The 22,255-nt window shown below is 43.8% G+C and overlaps 1 protein-coding gene across 1 annotated transcript in view; it reads right to left on the bottom strand.

Moving 5' to 3' along the window:
* The window catches only part of MMP11 (matrix metallopeptidase 11), a 57,040-nt gene extending 36,171 nt beyond the window's left edge, over positions 1-20,869 (bottom strand). Inside the window, exon 1 of the mRNA XM_033954216.1 lies at positions 20,480-20,869. Coding sequence (XP_033810107.1) covers positions 20,480-20,698 — 219 coding nt within the window. The 5' untranslated portion in view covers positions 20,699-20,869. The remainder of the gene's footprint in view (positions 1-20,479) is intronic.
* Positions 20,870-22,255: the final 1,386 nt, after the last annotated feature.

Below are 22,255 nucleotides of genomic sequence, written 5' to 3' on the forward strand. Positions count from 1 at the left end.
GCAGCCATCTCCACTTCTCCACTTCCAGACCCAGTCCAGCACTATCAGCTCTCTCAACTCCCTTCTGGTTTTACATCTAATTCTCTTTACTTTCTCTACCTCCCCAGTCCTTCAATCTCCCTTTGCAGCTCAAGGCTCTTTCCATTGAAACAAAAAACATTAAGAAAAGTGTGGAATAACTTGTAAGTTTCAAGGCTCCATCCACATCCTTCTCTTCTTGGTTGGGGTGAGAACTTTTCAGCAGCCCCTCATATATGGCTTTATGAATGGGCACTGAAATATTTGAAGGTCTTACTGAGACTTTAAGTCGGTCATTATATGTGGGTTTTAGGCTGATATGAAATTTTTTTTATCGGTTATGTATTATAATGTGTTGTATGTTATTTATTTGATGCATTTTTATGTCTGTGATTTTATTGTAAGATACTTAATGGGATGGAAAATGTGAAAATAAGATGATATGATTATTGAATAAGTTGCAGCAGGAACAAGTGTGACCTTTACACACATGAGAGTAGCTGACATAATTGACAGCCGAGGTCAAGTGTGATATTACATAGGTGAGAACTGATATGCTTATGATGCTGGTAAGAGTTGTATTTTGCATGGGGTGCTATAATCACTTTTTCATTTACTAATTGCATGTTCTAATGCTGTTAATACATGCTATCTTCCACAGGGCCCACTGAAGTTGAGGAATAGCCTAATGGTTAAAACAGTGGGTTGACAGCCATGGCAGCTGCGATTCAGATCCTACTAATACTACTTGAGATCTGGAGCACTGCTTCAGGTACAAACTTAGGGGTCAATTTTATAACTTGGTGCCTCAGTGCGAGTGGACATTCTATAATGATGCCAAGATTGTTATTGAATGCAAGCTTAAAGTTGACATCAATGTGCCTTGACACATCGTTTTACACCAGCTCTGTGGCTATAGTAAGTTGCTGCAATGTGCAGTGTGTACAACTTATAGTATTCTCAAAGCAGGGGATATGCCCATATCTCACCCATGCTCCACCCACACATACACTCCCTTGCAGTTATACATTATGGGGCTCATAATCAAAAACCTAAGTTGGCATGTGGATGTCCTAATCACCATTTTCCTGGACATCTAGTGAGATGTTTCGTCCGCTGTGCGACGTGCTAAGGGTGGGCTTAATTTGGACATCTTGCAGCGATAATCAAACCTTTTCCAAGATGTTCTGAACAGAACTTAGACATTTTAGGCTAGACCTGTTATAGTCTCTGCTTGGACTGTCAACTTCCAGGAGAGCCAGTTGATGCTGTCCCAGTCCTTAGAGTCCCTGGGCCTTCACTTCGACATCTGCGTGTTTCTTTCTGAGACACACAGACTGTCTGGCTCCCGTGGCCTGTCCTTGTCTAAAGGTGATGGGGTCCTTGACAGCCTCCTTGGAGGCAGTCCCCTGGGCCACAGTGTATATGCTTCCTTTCCAGGAGTCCCTCCTCTCTCGGTGGTCTTCGTAGCATCATCCCCTTCAGCTTCCGCTCCCCTAAATGGTACAAGCTTGCACCAGTGTGGGATGGTGGCTTTAGGGGGAGGCTCTCCGCCAGGTCAGGCTTATTCAGATCTGAGTGGATGTCTATTATAATGGATGCCAGCCTGTCAGGTTGGGGTGCTCACTGTGGGGACTGCTCCATTCAGGGGCTCTGGACTCCTTCTCCTAAGTGTTCGTTGATCACTCATCTGGAGCTCCAAGCGATTTAGCTGTAATTACTCGCTCTCCAGCCCACTCTGGAAGGAACTGTGGTGCGAGTACTCTCTGACGCCACAGCATACGTAATTGGTCAAAGAGGCACAAGAAGTGCTCCCTTGAGCTGGCAAGCTCACATGCTGTTTCGTTGGATGGAATCTCTTCTTCTGTCACTATTGGCGGCCCTTGTGGCTGGAGTCGACAAAGTGTTGGCAGCCTTCCTCAATCGACCAGCCCTAGACCCGGGAGCATGATCCCTCTCATGGATGGCTTTCCATCTGCTTGTGCAGCGTTGAGAGCAACTCTTGCTGGGTTTGATGGCTTCAGCAGAGGACACGAAGGTCAGGCGCTTCTTCAGTCACAGACCAGAATGGAGGCTTAGGGATGAATGCCTTGTTTCAGCCCTGGATGGCTCATGAGCTTCTTTATATATTGCCTCTGTGGCCTCTGGATGGTCGGGTCATCCACTGGATGGTGACCCATCCCGACCTAGTGATTCTAGTTGCTCCAGACTGTCCGTGGTATGTGGATCTCGTACGTCTTCGACAGGACAGGAGGCTCCAACTCCCTCTTCATCACTACCTTCTCAGTCTGGGTTAGGTGCCGTGGAGCATCCGCAGCACTTGCTCTTACAGCATGGCTCTTGAGCTCTCAACCTTGATATAGTGCAGTTGTTCAGAGGTAGTCTTCTTGACATTTATGTGATTAAAGAAGCCCTCTTCTATGGTTTCTTATGCCACAGCCTGGAATGTTCTTCACAGTGGTTTGCTAAGGTCAAGGTGGAAACTGGGAGGGTTCCCATTTCCTTGGTCCAGGCTTATCTTCCGGCAGGCTTAGAGAGGGTTTTTGAAATTCAGGGTGCAGGCTTTTCATACTTCTGAGCATGCAGAGGCTTTAGTTTGATTACTGCTCATCCAGCTTTGTCCAGATTTATGAGAGGGGCGCTTCATTTCTGGCTTCCCTTGCATCATCCTTTCCCTTTGTGGAATCTTATTGTCATTCTTCAAACTTTGGGGAAACCCCTTTTGAGCTACTGATGGCAGCTATTTTTCTGGATCTGATGATCAAGACTGTCCTTCTGGCCATCATTGTCTTGGCACAATGGGTTTTTGGGTGCTTCAGGCTCTTTCATGTAGAGAACCCTTTCTCCATATTCTGGGCGCAGGAGTTGTTCTCTGTACTATACCTTCCTTTCTGCCAAAGGTGGTTTCCACCTTCCAGGATCACTCAAGAGGTTTGTTTGCCTGCATTTCCTTCCTCAGGTTCAGAGCAACAATTTAGATGTCAGGAGAGTTTTGCTCCACTATTTGGAGAGGACTAATAATTTTTGGCTGTCTGATCTTCTATTTTTCCTGACTGCTGCACTTCGCCGTGTTTGGCTGGTGTTCAATTCTTTGATGGCTCAATGGGTTTGATTGTTCATTTTCCGAGTCTGTTTACATTTCCTTCCGCTAAATTATGTTGTTACAAAAGATTTCTGGAGAGAACTCTCTCTTTTCAAGCTGCCAAATTGAATGATTGGTTTGGTAAAATTATGCTAGGATCCTCTTCTTATCTTGATTTTAGAAAACTATTGAAGACCCAACTGTTTGAAAAATTTGTATCCTAACTGGTTGTTTTAATTCTATCCTTCCGTCTTGCAATGTATCTTCTTTTAAATTGTATTTTTACTGCATGGTCGATTCTTATTTGTTGTAATTCGCTTAGAACCATTCTTTTAAATTGCATTTTTCTTTTAAATCATATTTTTTACAGTAGGACCAATTCTTATTTATTGTATTTTATTTTGAATTGTTTTTTCCTTTTAAATTGTACTCCACTGTATGACTTGTGCTTATTTGTTGTAAACCGCCTAGAACCATTTTTGGTCAGGTGGTATAAAAAAATAAAATTATTATTATTATTACATAGCCCTTGGCAAGCAGCTGCTGGTTTCTCTTACAGCCCATTCGACTAGAAGTGTTGCTGCATCGTGGGCGGAGTCCATGAAATTTGCAGGGCAGCTACTCGGTCCTTTCTTCATACCTTTCCTGGTTTTACAATGTGGATGTGGCAGCTCATTCGGATGCCATTTTTTGGGTCCTCGGATGCTGTTTTTTGGGATCTCTGTGTTTAAGGCAGGCTCGTTTGTCGCTCCCTAGCTGCTACTATTGCTTTGGTACGTCACCTAGCATATGGAATCTGGAAGAGACGTAACAGAATGGAAGATTAGGTTTTTAACTTCGATAATCTTCTTTCTGTTAGTCCCTGTAGGATTCCATATGACTTGCCTCTCTGTGTACGCTCAGTTGTTTAGAATAGCCTGCTTCTTTCTGCCTTGATTATTCTCCTTGCAGACTTGAGGTCTTTCCAGTCAGTTGATGGATCCTGTGAGCAGTTTTCCACTTCTGTGAGTATACTTTCCTGAAGGCTGTCTCATGTGGGTGCTCGCTGCACAAAGCAGGTTAGTTCTACATTGTTCCTCAATGTTTTGCTGGATTGACTTTGTGCCTGTTTATTACTTGTTTCATGTTTTGCAGAGCAGACCAGTTCAGAAATTGTTTGTGTTGCTGGAGATCTTCCCCCCGTACCCTATTTGTCCTGGATTTGTTCAGGTATATTGCTTGGCTTTGGAACTCAACTGGATATAGCTCTAGATCTGTCTAAGGGAGAGGAGCATGTGCTCAGAAAAGTATTGGATACTCCCAGATTGCGGGTTGGGATTGAACACCTAGTGTATGGAATCCTACAGGGACTAACAGAAAAAAGATTATCGAAGGTAAAAACTTAATCTTCCATTCTCTTCATCTTGATCTGCTTGGTGTGTTTCATAAATGCTGATTTATACACTACTAGTCTTTAAGCCCATTACATTAACAGGTGCTACAATATATGTCTGTCTTTCTTTCTGTCTCTCTTCCTCCTGTTGTCTTTCTTTTTGTCTGTCTCTCTCCCTGGCCCCCTTTATCTGTCTGTCTTTCTGTCTCTCTCCCTGCCCCTGTGTCTTTCTTCCTTTCTTTCTATCTCCCTCCCACTGTCTATCTTTCTTTCTTTCTCCCTCCCTCCTGCTGTCTTTCTTTCTTTCTATCTGTCTCTCTCCCTGCCCCCTATGCAGCAGCAGTATTTCCCTCCCCCTACTTCCCTGTGCAGCAGCCGCAGCAGCAGCATTCCCTCCCCCTCCATTTCCCTGTGCAGCAGCATTTCCCTCCCCCACCCCACTTCCCTGTGCAGCAGCAGCATTTCCCTCCCCCACTTACCGGTGCAGCAGCCACAGCAGCAGCATTCCCTCCCCCTCCATTTCCCTGTGCAGCAGCATTTCCCTCCTCCCCCCACTTCCCTGTGCAGCAGCCACAGCAGCATTCCCTCCCCCTCCATTTCCCTGTGCAGCAGCATTTCCCTCCCCCACTCTACTTCCCTGTGCAGCAGCAGCAGTATTTCCCTCCCCCTCCACTTCTCTGTGCAGCAGCAGCAGCAGCAGCAGCGGTATTTTCCTCCCCCTCCACGTCCCTGTGCAGAAGAAGCATTCCCCCTCATCTGTCCCTTCCTTTCCCTTCCCAGCAGCACGCAGCTAAAGCGGCTCCCTTAGTTCTTTGCCAGAGTTATTTTTAAGTTTAAAGCTGCTGCGGCGGCTCCTCTCACGATCCTCGCCTGCGTCAGAAACCTTCTCCGACGCAGGTGCAGCTCGTGAGAGGAGCCGCCACCGCGGCTTTGAACTTAAAAATAACTTCAGTTAGGGAGAGTAAGTGAGCTGGCCAGACCGCAGAACATTACCTTGGGATCCGCGAGTGTGGGGCCGTTGTCCCAAGCTAATAGAACCCTAAGCACGCATGCGCACTCCTACCTGCCACAGACCTACGGATCACGGATCATGCAGGTAGGAGTGCGTATGCACGCTTAGGGTTTTAGTATATAAGATGGGTCTGATTCTGTAAACGGTGCCTGCCACAGTAGGCACCTGCACCTGCAAAATGGGCACCTACTGCGTGTCAATCACTGGTAAGTGCCACGTCCAGAATTGCTTCTATTTTCTTCTGCAGATGCCTTAAATGTAGGCCAGCTTTTTACAGGCCTACATTTAAGACATCTGACTCACGCCTATGGACGCCTAAGGTCAATTGCAGAGTAAACCATCCCCCAAGCCAGCCTTAGGTGTCCATAAGAGTTCCTAGACGTCTCCGTACACATGCAGAAAATGCCTACATTGCAGGCATCCTTTGCCCCATTGATTTTTTAAAAAAATCGTGCATCCCAATTAGTCTGTTAGACGGCGTTAGGATGCCTACCATCGCCTACAATTGGGAAGCTGTTTTTAGAATAAGGCCCGATGGCACCGTATAGAGAATTGTGCCTCTGGGAACGTAGGGTTTTCCAGGCCTACATTTCCAGCACCTATCTTTGTCATGAATCTTACCTATGTAGGCATTTTATGGCACCTAACACCACTTTTGGGCATTAGCCACGCCCATAGTTGCATTAAGCACCATAAAGTGTCTACATAGGCGCAATTTCAATGCCTTTTATTTAGGCGCTGGTAGTAGCTTTAACTTTAATGTTTTTTACCATTTTAAACAGCGAATCACAATTAACTTAGGCGCAGATAGGGCACCTACCAGCAACTAAGTGTAGGTAACGTATACAATTTCCTCCTAAATGTGGATATTCTACAGGAGATAATCGGTTCTCTCCGCTGAATATTCACTGTTAGTGGTTAGAAGTTAACTGGCTATATCGCATAATAACTGGTAATTTTCAGGACTAACCGGCCAAGTTTAGCAGCCAAATTGGGCCCCACAAACAGCAGTCCTATCTTTGGCTACTATAAGCTTAACCCTTTCAGGACCAAGGGACATATTTGTCCCATAACTTTAAAATCCTATAAATTTTGATTGGGATAGTCTACAGTTCTAAATTTGATATGTACGGATTCCATATGATACTGCCTTTATGTAAACAAACTGGTTCCGACATTCATTCATTAGCGTCGTTGCCAGATTGACGAGAAGATTCACTTGCCACACTGTCCATAAGCCAGAAGTTTGATTTTTTAAATAAAAATAATGATATTTCACAAAAAAAATCAATTTTTTGGCATCTGCAAGCCCTTTTTACCATAAAAATGTCATCAAAACCACAAAAATTGGCCTACGATCCTTATGGTCCAGAAAGGGTTAACAGCCAGCACTAAGGGCTCCTTTTATCAAGCCCTGCTAGCGGTTTAACGTGCATAATAGCGCGCGTTAAACCGCCGGCCGCGCTAGCCGCTACCACCTCCTCATGAGCAGGCGGTAGTTTTTGGCCAGCGCAGGGGTTAGCGCTTGATGAAAAGTCGCGTGTGTTAACCCCGCTAGCGCGGCTTGATAAAAGGAGCCCTAAATATTGACTCAGACAATTACATTACATTACATTGGTATCTTCTATCCCGCCAATACCTTTCAGTTCTAGGCGGTTTACAACAAGAGTTGGCCTGCAAGCCAAAAACATACTAGATATTCAAAGCCAGTCACTGGAAACGGCTCGACATTGAATATCTGCAGTCAACACCATCTGCAGAGAGTTAGCCAGCCTGCCTCCCATGGTCTGAATATCAGCCCAATTGTTTTTGTGAACTAGTCTACCTCATGTCCTCTTTTATTTCAGTTATCTCCACTGTTTTTTCCCCTATTTACATATTTTGTTGAGTTTAAACATAGAAACATAGAAGATGACGGCAGATAAGGGCCATAGCCCATCAGGTCTGCCCACTCTACTGACCCACCCCCAAGTCTACTATCCTAGTGATCCCACTCCTGGTGACAGGTTCCCTTGGCTTAACCCTCTTATCCCACATGGGCATCCCATTTGCTCTTAAATTCTTGCACGCTGTTTGCCTCTATCACCTGCACCGGGAGCTCGTTCCAAGGATCAACCACTCTCTCGGTGAAGAAATATTTCCTGGTGTTGCCATGAAATTTCCCGCCCCTGAGTTTGAGCGGATGCCCTCTTGTGGCTGAGGGTCCTTTGAGAAAGAGAATCTCTTCTTCCATCTCGATACGGCCGGTAATATACTTAAACGTCTCGATCATTTCTCCTCTCTCCCTACGTTCCTCGAGTGAGTACAGCCGCAAATTTTTCAGCCTTTCCTCATACGATAGATCCTTGAGCCCCGAGACCATCCTGGTGGCCATCCGTTGCACCGACTCTACTCTCAGCACATCTTTTCGGTAGTGTGGCCTCCAGAATTGCACACAATATTCCAAATGAGGCCTCACCATGGTTCTGTATAATGGCATTATGACTTCAGGCTTCCGGCTGACGAAACTCCTGCAGATGCAACCTAACAACTGTCTTGCCTTAGATGAAGCCTTCTCCACATGATCAGCAGTTTTCATGTCTGCGCTGTTGATCACTCCCAAGCCTCGTTCTGTTGAAGTTCTAGCTCTGTTGAAGTTCTTCTCTTTCCCCCTCTTTTTAGTAAGCTGCAGTAGGGAGGTTTGCCATGGCCTGGAGCGCTAAATGCTCCGATGCTCAAAGAATTTCTAGGAGCGTCGGAACATTTAGCACTCTGGGCCACAATAGAAACCTCTCTTGCGGCTTAGTAAAAGAGGGCCTTTGTTTTTGTGTTGTTTACAAGTATTACTCATAGGAATAAAAATTATTATCTACAGGAACAAAACACCAAGAAATAATTTACTTGTATAAAAATATCCTGTAGTCTGACAAGAAGTTCTATTAAGACCCCGAATCTCTCTGATCGGGGCTGGAGTGGTATGCCTGTGTCTGCAGTGTACTGTCATCTGAGAGGGGATTCAGGTGAAGAGCGGATAGCTGGAGGGCCAGCTTTTGCTGTCTGGGGCTATTGTTGGGTGAGGTGTTCCGTAAACTGGTTTTCCTTGTGTCCTGGAGCCAGGGGCAGATTTTAAAAGCCTGCTCTGTGTTGATACTGCTGGATTCACTCACACTGTCTCATCCTTCAATTGCATGCTCCATTAAGACTGTCATCTGAACCATGAAGTTTCTTTCTCTCTCTCTTTGCTACATCTCAACATTAATTACTTAATAGCCATAAGTATTTTTTTTTCAGCATGATGTGAATCTGAGATAAAATTCCTTCTGGCCAAATACTTAGCAGAAGAGACAAGGGATAGCAGGAAGCTGAGTCCCAGTTATACAGAATTTAACCCCCTGGCTGTGTTGACAGAAAAATTATCATTTCAGTGTCTGATGCCCCAACAGGAACTAAAAGCACCCTGCAGTCAGGGCACTTCAGCAAGCAGACATGTAGTGCTCTCTCTGGGGTGGATATTACTGCCATTAATTCATCTTCTGCATTTGGCCAAAGATACCAGAGTCGCTGAAGTCAGCGGAAACAGACAACAATCTCACAATTAACTCACTAATTCTTGTCAATATAGAGTGAAGTAGGGAGCTGGGAATAGAATTGAAATACAGGGAATGGATGTGACTTTCCAGAGGTTACGGAGTCAAGGGCAGAGTTTGGAGAAGAATCACAGGACTTTCTAATAAGAAGGTCCATGTTTTAGATATAAAACCAAGCCCTGGCTATATTCGGTGCAATCCAATTAATCAAGAACATATATACCGTACAAAGAGAAGATAAAGATGAAAAAACATTCTTAATGCTGTAACACTTGTCAGAAACTACCGTAATCCGGCTTCAAAAGTGCAGTTTCCAAGCAGAGAGCCATTTTCGGGATTTGTTGGCATTGTATGCAGATACTGACACAGGGTACCACAGTGAGTTGCTGTGAGAGCTTGTGACAGCCGTTCTGAACAGGAGCCGCAAGGGGCAGGAGTAAGGGGGCTATGCTCCTGTCCCCATGACCCCCACTGGACTACAAGGGAGAGAGGTAGTCCCGTCTACCTAGATATGGGGGGGGGGGGGAGGCTTGTTCAGAGGAAGGAGGTAGAGCATTGCAACTTGGGGGGGGGGAACTTTTAGAGGGGCCGGGAGGGGGATCAAAAGTGTTTTTATGGATAAGCTAGTTATGCAGGTGCCAGCCCGATATTCTTCTGGCACCCGCACAGATAAGCGGCCTAATTTAGGACAGCTTTTGAACTATCCTAATTTAGGCCACCTGGCTATATGGTTGCCAGCACTGAATATACCTGGGCTCTTCCCCAGTGCTGTCCCCCAATGCTATCTCTGAGCCTACCACTTTTTGGTTGGGTGGTCTGTGTGGAAATAAAGTACCGCTGAATATCCCCCCTTAGGCTGCGGGAAGCAATTTAAGTGGGAAGGAGGGAGCATACAAAATGGGTGGCAACTGGGGCGGATTTAGAGTGAGGAAAAAAACTAGGAGTTAGCATTGATTTTCTGCACTAGGCTCATAAATTAGACTCAATCTAGGCAGATGAATGTCAGGCCTATATTTATAAGCATACTGATCTATATACAGCCAGAAGCAGTAGTGGTTTTTTTTAAAGTGCGGACTGCTGCTGACTAAATTAGTCCTAGATATTCAATGCTGGGCCATAACTGGCACTGGCATGTGCTAGAATGGTGGCACTTATGCAGGTCCTGCACCCACTCCCATTTTGATCACTCTCCCTTACCCCATCCGATTTCTCTTCCAACCCCCAGGCCCTTAGGTATTCCCAGCACTTAACTGGAGGTGATCTAGTGGGACAGGACACCCACCTCATCTGGCTCCAGGCTCAAAATAATGATGCTGACCTTTTAGCAATTTGCACCTATATGAAAGACCAATCCTTAGCGGTAGTACTGTCATATTACTGCTAGGGGTCAGCACTGGAATTCTCTAAACCCAGAACCAGATAGGACAGAAGCGTAAGGGGACCACTACTGTCGTGTTCCACTAGGGGTAGGCAATTCCGGTCCTCGAGAGCCGGAGCCAGGTCAGGATTTCAGGATACCCACAATGAATATGTATGAGATGGATTTGTATGCATTGCCTCCTTGAGATGCAAATCTATCTCATGCATATTTATTGTGGATATCCTGAAAACCTGACCTGGCTCCGGCTCTCGAGGACTGGATTTACCTACCCCTGCACTTAGCCTACTACAGTTCACTTCTGGCCCGGGTAAGTCCTGGAGCTACATGAGGGGGATAGGGGGATTGGAACCATGGGGAAGGGGGCATGGGGGAATCTGAAAGGGAGTGGGTTGGGGGATCAGTGCATCAGCCAACAACCCAATAGTTAAGCAGGTGCTGGGCAGTATTCAGTGCTGATATCCACAAAGCTAAGTGGTCACAGTTAAAACTGCCTTTTTTAGTGTTATTTGGCTCCTTAGCTATGCAAGCAGTAGCACTGATTCTGTCCCTACAGGAAAGTTCTGCTGAACCAAACCCTTTCTCTCTCCATTTCTTTATTGCTCATGTGCCAACGAAATGTGTAAAAACAACAGCATTGAGATGTTTTTCTCCTAACTGACAAAAATCCCAAAGGAGTAAATATTTGCACTAGCTCCTGGCTGCCTGTTTATACCAAAGATAAACATGTCCAGAGATATGCCACAAAACTTGTTTGAATTTTTAAAGGCTAAAAACTGTAGCTGACAATGGAATATTTTCTGTAGAGGAAGGAACTCCATGAGGCAGTTGAGACTGACTGCTCCCTACTGCAGAGAGAGATCGAGAGAGAGAGATCAGGAGGACCCTGAGAGCTCTACAACCGATAACCCCTCATTGAGAACTTTTGTATTAAGAGTAGGACGTCTTAACAATCCAGAGAAATGGAAAAAAAAAAATCATATACAGGTACCAATAAGTGCAAACAGACACCAAGAAGATGTAGTAGAAAGATACAGAAATTGTCACAAAGAATTTCCAGGAACATCTTGATATGTTTTTTGCCTGTGCATATTATATATTAGGAATCTTCCACTCCAACTCCTCTATTTTCCTACTATTTGACTTCGACTGACTCCTGTTGATATTAGGTTTTAAATTTTTGTCCTGGATCTAAAATATTGGTAAATACAACTTATATTTACCAATACTTTAGATCCAGGACAAAGATATATAACTATATAATGATAATATTTACCACATATTATAACTAGATTTTTATTTAGAAGCTGGAGTTGGCAAATTTCTACCAACTCCGATTCCAACTCTGACTCCACCACCCGGTACATGAAGGACACGGTACTACTCGAAAGGGTCCAGAGAAGAGCGACTACAATGGTTAAAGGGTTGGAGGAGCTGCCGTACAGTGAGAGATTAGAGAAAAAGGGCCTCTTCTCACTTGAAAAGCGGAGACTGAGAGGGGACATGATCAAAACATTCAAGATAATGAAGGGAATAGACTTAGTTGATAGAGACAGGTTGTTCACCCTCTCTAAGGTAGAGAGAACGAGAGGGCACTCTCTAAAGTTAAAAGGAGATAAATTCTGTACAAACGTAAGGAAGTTCTTCACCCAGAGAGTTGTGGAAAATTGGAATGCTCTTCTGGAGGCTATTATAGGAGAAAACACCCTCCAGGGATTCAAGATAAAGTTAGACAAGTTCCTGCTGCTGAACCAGAAAGTACACAGGTAAAGCTAGGCTCGGTTAGGGCACTGGTCTTTAAACCAAGGGCCGCCGCGTGTGCAGACTGCTGGGCACGATGGACCACTGGTCTGACCCAGCAGCAGCGATTCTTATGTTCTTCTGGAGGGAAGCTGTTTTTGGAACAATGCAATTGTTCAAATGAGCACTGGCAGTGATTCCCAGACTGAGATCCTATCCATCATACCCTGGCCTAGGAGTGAGATTCATTCCTGTTACAGCATGCATAAAATTAATCTAGCCAATGAGAAAACATGGCACGGCTAAAAGATTTTTTTTTTTTAATTTATTCGAGGCCATATCACTATCTCCAGTAAAGGTACATGGGCTACTCATGCCACTGGGGCTTGTATGCTTCTGAGAAGCTGAAAGTTACGCTGTTTCAGTGGAGATATCAGACTAACGATGTACCACCCATCGGGGCAGCAGCAGATGGGCACTGTTGGAGACAGAGGATCGCATTTGATGCGACAAGGGTGACAACACTGAATTTAGACTGCGCAGAAGAAAGGCCCAGCAATCTAGTTCTGTATTCTGCCACAAAAACTTGATGATGATCATCAAGTCGCTAGGACTCAAATATGAGTTGATGGCACCTATCAATCAATCATATCATTATATATTCCATTGAGTTTCATATACCAAAAAGTCACTGCAGGCCAGTCATTACATCTCTTGGACGCTGCAGCAGATTTGAACTTGTTATGTTATATAGGACATATAGCTCACCAGTGACCAAAGCTAGGTTCAAGGCAGAGTACAAAAACTGAAGACCAAGTTAGAAACCATCAAACAATTATGGTCTTACATCAAAAATTTCCATATAAGTTTTCTAAACTTTTCTAAACTTAAAATAGTCTGAAACGCAACTTACCTCAGGGCAAAAGAAAAGGGGATGGGACTTGATATACTGATTTCTCTCTGTGGTTACAATCAAAGTGGTCTACATATTTTAGACAGGTACTTCTTTAGTATCTGGGGGGCAATGAAGTGTTAAGTGACTTGCCAGATTCACAAGGAACAGCAGAGGGAATTGAACTCATAACCTCATGACGCTGAGACAGCTGCTCTAACCACTAGGCCACGCCTCCACAAGTCATGCAATAAGAAATGTATAGGAATGAGAAAGAATAACCTTAAACCTAATATTCCTAGTAAAAGGCAATTTGAAAAGTAAACAAGAGTTGAAGAATTCTTTCATAACGCTGCACATAATCCATTATGTGGCCCCAAAAAACCTGTTCATCTCAGCAACATGAACAAAAGAGGAAACTAGCACTGCATCAAGTGAACATGAAGGATGTGTCAGTGCCTGCAGGCCTTTCTCTGGACACACACCTGCACAGTTATCCATGGTGACTTGAAGACCTTTCTCAGGTGACACACATACACAACCCTTCATTATCTCTTTCATCATCTGCTGTTTCTCTCCCTCTCTCATTTCAACCTGTTACTACATCTGGAGTATTGGGTGCAGTTTTAGTCACCACATCTCTAAATATATTTAAAAAGAATTAGATAAGTTTCTAGAGAACAGGTCCATTAGCAATTTTTAGTCAGAAAGACATGGGAGATGCCAAATCTTAATTCAGAGTGTGAGCAACAAAAAATGAATCTTCCCTTAGAGTCTGCCAAGGGTTTTTCAAGCGGTTTGGACTGACTTCATTTTGAGTCGGGATGCTGGGCTTGATGAACCATCAGTCTGAACCAGCTTGGTGCTTCCTATTGTTCTTAAACTGTTGTCCTTTACCATCTCCTGGATGAACTGGAGGTGTGTCATACACATGGGGATTAGAATGATAATTTAAAGACAGGAATAAGAGTCAGTACCCAAATTACAGCCATTGAAGGTAGCTATTGTAAAGTATGGCTAACTCTGAGACCCCTCTCCTGTCACCTTGCGTTTCTTCTGGGCTGACAGGGTTTGGGTGTCTGCACACTTGTAGAATGGGGGTAGAATGAAGAAAGAAAACACCAGTCACCTGGAGAGGAACTATTCCATCCTACTTCCCCTCTACCTCCAGAGCATCCAGATCACTTCTTCCTAACTAGAGAATGACACAGTGACAAAATTCATCACCATTCCCGTCCCCGCAGCTAACCGTGGGAAACCATCTCTATGTCATTCTTTAAGGAGAGAGGGAAAAATCAGAGTATGAATGAGCACAGCCACTGAACTCTCAAGCCTTGCATTGAAGAATGCTGGTGTAGGAGGGCTGAGGTTGAGATAGACACCAAAGAATGACACAGGATTGTTTCCCATGGTTTTCCACAGAGATGGGAACGGTGATGAATTTTGTCACCGTGTCATTGTCTTTCCCTAACCACCTCCCTTCCCCCAGGTATCAGAATGAGCAACAGTGTTCCACAAACCACCGTGTGCCTCCATACCCAAAGCTCTGCCCTTCACATCACAGTGTCTCCCATATCCCATGCTGTGCCCGGGTTCTCTGCCCTCTGATTTTTAAATGATTATTGCAAGTTTGCCCTCTGATCTTTAAAAATGATCTTTCAGACACAGTGGGATGGGAAATTGTTATATCCTGCTTTAAGAAGAGGGAAGCCTGTCCATCCTACACAACATGCTAAAACATGTGACATTTCTCTAATTCATTTATTTACAAACATTTGATATACAGTATAAGAAATGGGCCAGGATACCTGTGGATTGGAGGGTGATCAATATAATGCAAATTTTTGAAAAGGGCTCCGGGGTGATCTAGTGAACTATAGAGCAGTGAGCTCGATATCAGTTCCAGGCAGAATGATTGAAGCTATATGTACACACAAAATTACTGACCATATAAGTAGATTTGGTTTAATGGGAATGAGCCTAGAATTGTAGGATAGTGTGGTCTATAAAATTTTTAAATAAATATATAAATGAGTTCTGCTAAACAGGTCTTGTCTTATCAGTTTATTACAGTTTTTAAAGGTGTAAACAAAGACAGTATTGGATAGGATTTGGATTTTCAGAAGGCATTTGACAAAGTGCATCGTGAGAAACCCCATGGGGCCTTGGTCCTTGAGAACCACTAACAAACCAGGTTTTCAGGATATTCAGTAAAGAATATTGTGACAGATGCAGGGGGTGTCATTATATTCTGCCTAAACTAAATTGTGGTTTAAGACGGATTACAAAAGACAGTGAGCCAGCCAAAATATGGGACTTACAAATTTGAGTTAATAATCACATACTTTTGGATAAAATAATTATCACCTCCCCTTTTACAAAACCGTGATAGCGTTTTTTAGTGCAGGCCGGCGCACTGAATGCTCTGCGCTGTTCCCAATGCTCGTAGGAACTCTATGAGTGTCTGGAGCAGCACAGAGCATTCAGCACGCCGGCCTGCGCTACAAACCGTTATTACAGTTTTGTAAAAAAGGAGGGGTATAATAATAAAAACAACATAGTTATCATAAAAATTGCAAAAGCTTAAGATAGTGATTAGTTAGTAATTACAAAAAAGTTTTACTACTTTTGCGAAAGGATACCTGATCATGGATCAGACTTGCAGACATGGGCAACTCCGGTCCTTGAGGACCGGAATCCAATTGGGTTTTCAGGATTTCCTCAAGGAATATGCATGAGATCTATTTGCATGCATTGCTTTCAATCCATATTCCTTGGGGAAATCCTGAAAACCCAATTGGATTCCAGCCCTCGAGGACCAGAGTTGCCCATGTCTGGATTAGAGCTTAGTGAGAATAGGCTCTCATTATATAAGAATGGGAATATAGCTCCCATAAGACTTAAGACCAGGGTGATTTCCTCCAAGACTCCAGGAAGGGTGGAAATCCTGGGCTGGAATCCCAATGGAAGGGAGAGACAAAGGAGTCCCAATTGCCCTCAGGGAATGGAAAAGCCTAGAGCAGAGAAACCTGAGTAAGCGGGGGAGGGGGGGTGTCACAGGGCAGCCACATTCCAGAACCTTCCTAACCAGCATATAAAAGGCAGCCTGCTAAAGAAGGGAGAGGCAGAGTAGATGGACCTGCCTGTGACATAGGGCCAGGTGCACAAAACTCTGGCACTGCATGAGAAAACACCAGCTTTTACAGTGATTCTCAAGTACCAATTAATGCTCAACATTAACAGCATGCAAATTATATGCACGCTGCTAGTGTTGAGCATCAGTGGTAAAAAATGAGGAACGTGTCTGATGCATGTGCACAAGAGTTGAGTGGTAGGCACAGCTCTTGTGCACATGACAAGTAGAGTGTATGGTTGTGGTCTCCGGAGTTCCAAACAAGGCAGAAGCAGTATGCAGAGTTGCAGCTGAAGCCTCTTGCTAGGGCAGTAGTTTATAAGGTTTTGATTTTTTTTTTTTAATTCCACAATGATTTTGGATGCATCTTTTAGGCACTGGACACACACATAACCACATATCCTCCCCACACACAGGTTTTTAAAATGCTAGCAGCTTGCTCCACTGAGAAGTCACCCTCATGTTACCACAGTTCTTGACCTACTTGGAAAATTTTCAGTGTTAAAAGGTAAATGTTCCTTTCTGTGCATTATTGCGTGCTCATTTTAATACTAATGAGCTTGTAATGCATTTGCATAAGATTATCGGTGACTGCTACAGCAAATGGTATAAGCCACGCAGAACCCCTTTGTGCTTTGAAGGCTGAAATAACTTGCATGCTAGACTGGCTGTGACTTGGGTTACCAGACGTCCAGATTTCCCCAAATGGCTTTTCAAAACCCAGCACTATGTCGGGACATCATTGCGTCACACCAGTGCATGCATAAATGCCATCCGACGTCACCCGCTCGTGCAGGTCGAGGGGGCCAGACTGGATGGAACAGAGCAGGCTTGGGGGCAAGGCCATGGGTCCGGGTTTTCTGTTTGGAAAATCTGGTAACCCTAGCTGTGAGCAGTCTAAATCAAACCTTAATGGCATGGTAAGTCCTTATATGTTTTTAGGCCTCTCCCAGTGCATCCCAGGATGCACCAGGCAGGGGCAGAGCTGCCATTTTAAAGAGGTGGGCCTTGAGGCAGGAGGGAATGGGCATCCCTACTGCCAGTCTTCAAAATAAGGTGAGGGAAGGGTTGGTCAGGTAGGGGGAGGGTCCTTGAGTTAGGGGGCCCAGCCCACCAGATCACCAAGGTTTTCTTCTGGGGGCTTGGTGGGAAGGAGTAATTGGGCATTTTAGGGATTCAGGGGGAGATTCAGATCCAGCACTAGACCATCAGGGCCATTTCTTGATTGCTTGGGGGGGGGGGGATTAGCAAGAGAGGTCCATGTATTGGGGGGTTCAGGGCTCTGAGCTTTCTTATATTCCTGTCAGTGCCTGAGCCAATCAGCACTGGAATTTAAGACCAAGGGCTTAGAAAAGTCATGGGATAAGCAACCAAGTCCTTTTATAGGTTGACAACTGTCTACAACCCCCCCCCCTCCAAAAAAACCAAACAAACAGAGAATAGGATTACATGGTCAACTATCCAAATGGAAAAGTCACTAGTGGAGTGCCCCAAGTGACCTGTGCTGTTTAACACATTCATAAATGATATGAAGATAGGAGTAATGAATGAGGTGATCAGATTTGTTGATGACACAAAATTATTCAACATTATCAAAATGGTAGAGGCTAGTGAGTATCCACAGAAGAATCTTGTGAGACTAGAGCCTTTAAATAGCAAATTAAATTCTACCTGGATACATTAACAGTATTAAAATAATAATAGAATTCAGGTCCTTGAATGGAGTTCTAGTTTTGAGCTTGGGGAGGGAGGATCTTGGGGATGGCAGTGTGTGGGCGCGCAGGGGGAGCTGAGATACAATAATGTTAAAACTTTTTGATGACTGGAAATTCTCTATATATTGCTGTGTTATGTTGCCTACTCTCTTCACAGTTTCTTGTACTATACCATCATCATCAATAAAATTGTTTTAAACATAAATTCTACAAGGATAAATGCAAAATGATGCACATTGGGAAAGTAGTTCCAATTACATCTACAAAAAGCTGGGTTCCAAATTCAGAGTCACCACCCAAGAAAAAGAACTTGGAGTTATTGTAGACAATATGTTAAAATTTTCAGCCCAGTGTGCCACAGCTGCTAAAATATCAAATAGAATGAATGCTAGGATTAAGAGAAGGAAAACAAAATGGAGATTATCATTATGGCTCTACAGTATATAGGTCCCTGGTGCATCTGAACTTTAGAGTACTGTGAGTGGAACTAGAAAAGGTTCAGAGAAGGGCACCAAAAAATGATAAAGGGGATGAAACGCCCTTATAAAAAAAAGACTTATTCACTCCTTTACTAACGCGTAGCGTGGGTTTTAACGCTGGCAGCGGTGGTAACTCCTCCAACACCCATAGGAATTCTTTTTATTTTTTTTGGCTGAAAATGAGCAATACTGTAATTTCTTTACAAAAATATACAGGATGTTTGAAAACTGGATCAACTTAAAATGATTAAGCAATGGTTTTCTAGTTTGGCATAGCACATGCAACATATAGGACAATGTAATTTAAGACTGATTGTTTATTGCTCAAGAACTATTGTAAATAAAATAATATTTATTCTGTAGAATCTCTCCCTAGAAAATAATATTCATTCTGTACAATCTCTCCCTGGTGATAGAAGTCATGGGTTAAAAGATGTCCTGCCAGATGCCTACATGCATTTATATAGCTGCTCTGTACCTTCCAGGGCAGATCTGCTCTGAGGGGAAGCTATCAGCGTAGGCTATTGTCAAGATGTGCCATCTTACTGTCAACTTTGCTTATTAGTAACTAGATCTCACTGTACAAAATGGAACCTGTGCTGAGTTACTGGCAAAATAACACATCTCAATTTGCAGACCATGTTGATAACTATGCCCCAGGTCATTAAGATGCCTTTCAGTTACTGCAGTGCAATCAGAATGTAAAATTTGGAGCAGTTACCGCTGCTATGCATTAGTAATGGAGGGGGTTAAATTGGTTAAAGCTCTTCAGCTTGGAGAAAAGACATCTGACAGGGAGTATGGTTGAAGTTTATAAAATTATGAGTGTGGTCCAACAGTTTAAATTGGGAACCATTGTTTAACCTGTCAAGCAACAGAAAAACAAGAGGACACTTCATGAATATAAGGCCAGCAGAATGAAAACAATTTGTAGTAAAGTTTGGGTTTCTTTCTTTTCATTTAGCAAATACTTAAGTTGAGGAATCTGTTGCTGGAGAATGCGTTTGAGGTGACTAATTTAGCAGAACTCAAAAGAAGTTTGGATAAGTTCCTGGAGCCTAGGAAAAAAAAAATTAACCAGATAGATTTGGGAGAAGAATTGCTTATTCCTGGAAATGAGCTATGAGAAGCAGATCTACTTTTTGGCCACTATTGGATACAGGGTGCTGGTCTCCATAGACCCGGGTTTTGACCCAGGTTGGCTTTTCTGTTGTTCTTATCTTAACTCGTTTCACGTGTAGTGGCACAAATTTGCATAGGTTTTAAGAAAATCAACTGATTGTCCAATCCTTCTGGCATCAGTTAAAGATCTACTATTTCAGCAGGTTTACCAGGGCTCTGTTTGTTATTTTTATGTATTGTTATTATTGTTTTAGGTTGAATTTGAAGATTAGTCATATTTGTATTATGTTTGTGAGTATAGCAAGTAATAAGTTTTATATATAAAAACATTGGCTTTATTAACCACCTATTTGACGTGATTTATCCAATAAACGAAATTACTCTCCCATTTTCTCATCTCTTCTCTGTCTCACTTACCCTTTTTCCCCTGGTTAAGATCTTGCCTCTCTCCTGCACCATTTTTGGATATATTCTCCAGCCCTGACTGTGGACCTTAGACACTGCTTACTAGTAATTACAGTCCACAACCACTGAAAAATAGACACCCCCCCCCCCCCCCATCTGAGTTCCTGCCCTTCCGGATACCTGCCCTTCATCCACAGGGCACAGGGAAAGATATCCCGGTCCGGATCCTGTCCTTTCTCCAGGCTTATTTTGGGTTGCTTTGGAATGTGCTGTGGATTCACTGCAAAGACATGCTAAAAATGTTTAACAAGGAATCGGCTTTCTGCAAAACAAGCTGATGGGAAACAGGCAGGCCAGAAATAGGTGAGAATGTGGCAGCCAGTCCAGTAACTGCAAGTCTGAGCTCCAAACTACTGGAAAGGAGCCAAAGGGATTGAGAAAAGAGAACCAGGGCTGAGCATAACCAGCACAGAAGGATGATACACATAGCCAGACAGAGAGAGATGAAAAAAATACAAGAAAACACTGAAGAAAATAAACTTTTTTCTTCCCTTCTGTTACTCACCAGACTTTTGTGACCTTGGTGCCCCTGAGGTACTGGGACTGCCTGTATCCCCAAGAGTGAGGGCATTAGGAGGATGGTGAGTGCTGCAGAGGCTGCTCCTGCCAGGGACCTGGTCTCTGCCTTCCTGCATGTTTTCTCACAGCTAGATTCCGTCTGTGGGTCTTTGTCTGTCTTTCTGTGCCTATCCCAGTACGTGTGTGAGAAACTTGAGCCAGGCATTGCTGGGAGCCGCTGAGCTCTGTTTAATAGGCAGAGATTTGCGGCTGTGTGTCCTGTACCGCTGGCTGTGTGGGTGCGTATTGTGGGAGATGCCTGGCTCCGGCTCCTGCACTGGGCAGAGATGTCCCGGAGGGTTTTATGCTCCTTTTGTTCTCCCTCTTCGAATTACAGTTTTTATGGGCTTAAGTGACACATCTCAGCAACGTGACGTGCTGTTTGGGAAAACCAAGGGGAGGGAGGAAAGGGCACATGATGAGGGGATGTCAGGGCATGGCCATGGGGTGGGGGGGAGGAAGCCTTAAAAGAGCTCCTGGATTCTGTTTTAACTGTTTCAGAGCAGGTGGAACTGCAGCCACCACTGGGAGGGAGGGAGAGGAAGTGAGTGCGGGTCCCAGGACATCCCCCTGTACCTCTCCTCACAGCTTTCAAGCACGCCAAACAAATGTCAACTAGTTGGGTCTTAAAATCTCCTTCAAGCCCACAAGAATCTCCTTTTCTGGTATGCTCAGCAGCTCTGGGAAGCCTCTAAATAGGAAAATAAGACTTAAATGCTTTGTCTGTTGAAAGGCACCTGAAGGCTATTATTTTTCAGAAAATTGTATTAAATGTATTGGCATCATGGTACACGCAAACCACACACTATAGCTACCCAAACAGTACAAATTCATATGCAATGCACACAAACATATACATTTGTGGAGAACATGCATTGTACCAGATGCTAAAACCCATTAAGCACGTATCACTAGGAAGGACTGAGGTCTTTTAGAAATCATCTCTCAAGGCCTAAAGGCGACCCATAAATATGATAAAGCAGCAGGGCAAGCTCACAATTTGCTCCTTTGTGTAAGCAAAAATATCACCAGAAGGAGAAAAAAAAAGCAAGCTGTTCTGTACTCCTATAAAATCACTAGTGAGACCCCAAATTCAGTATAATGTTTAATTCTGCAGATCCCCTCTACAACAGTTTTCAAGTCCCTGGTTTCAGTTCTGCAGACCTGGATGCTCCCACCCATAGTAATAATAATAGAGCTTTATTTAAATCCCGTTATACCTTTTCAGTTCAAGACGGTATACAGTAGCGGAAAAGTACAAAGTGGATAATGAACCTTTTCGGTTCTAGACAGTATACAGTATTTATTTATTTATTTAGATTTTTATCCCGTCCTCCCAGTAGCTCAGAACGGTTTACAAGTAAACAGTCACAATGGAGTGAATTGGACATACAAGATTAAAATAATACTGGACATACGAGACTGTGCAGCAGTGTAAATATAGGGACTATACAGCAAATTAAGAACAGTAGTTTAAATATAAGTAGTTTAGTTGAGATACAAGTTATTTGAGTAAAGGCTGAGAGTGGACTATACAGAAATTTAGGCAGAAGATTAGAATGGAGAAAGAAGGGTAGAGGGGTTGGGTGTAGATAATAGTAGTGGATAGTTACAAAGTGGAATTGTGGGGACAGTTATCAACATAAGTAAAGGGGTAGGGGAAAGAGAGGGGGAGGTGGAAGTAGAGGGGAAAGGGGAAGAGAGGGGTGGAGGGGCTTTTAGA

The sequence above is a fragment of the Geotrypetes seraphini genome, chromosome 8 (genome assembly GCF_902459505.1).
Source record: "Geotrypetes seraphini chromosome 8, aGeoSer1.1, whole genome shotgun sequence".
Lineage (NCBI taxonomy): Eukaryota > Metazoa > Chordata > Amphibia > Gymnophiona > Dermophiidae > Geotrypetes > Geotrypetes seraphini.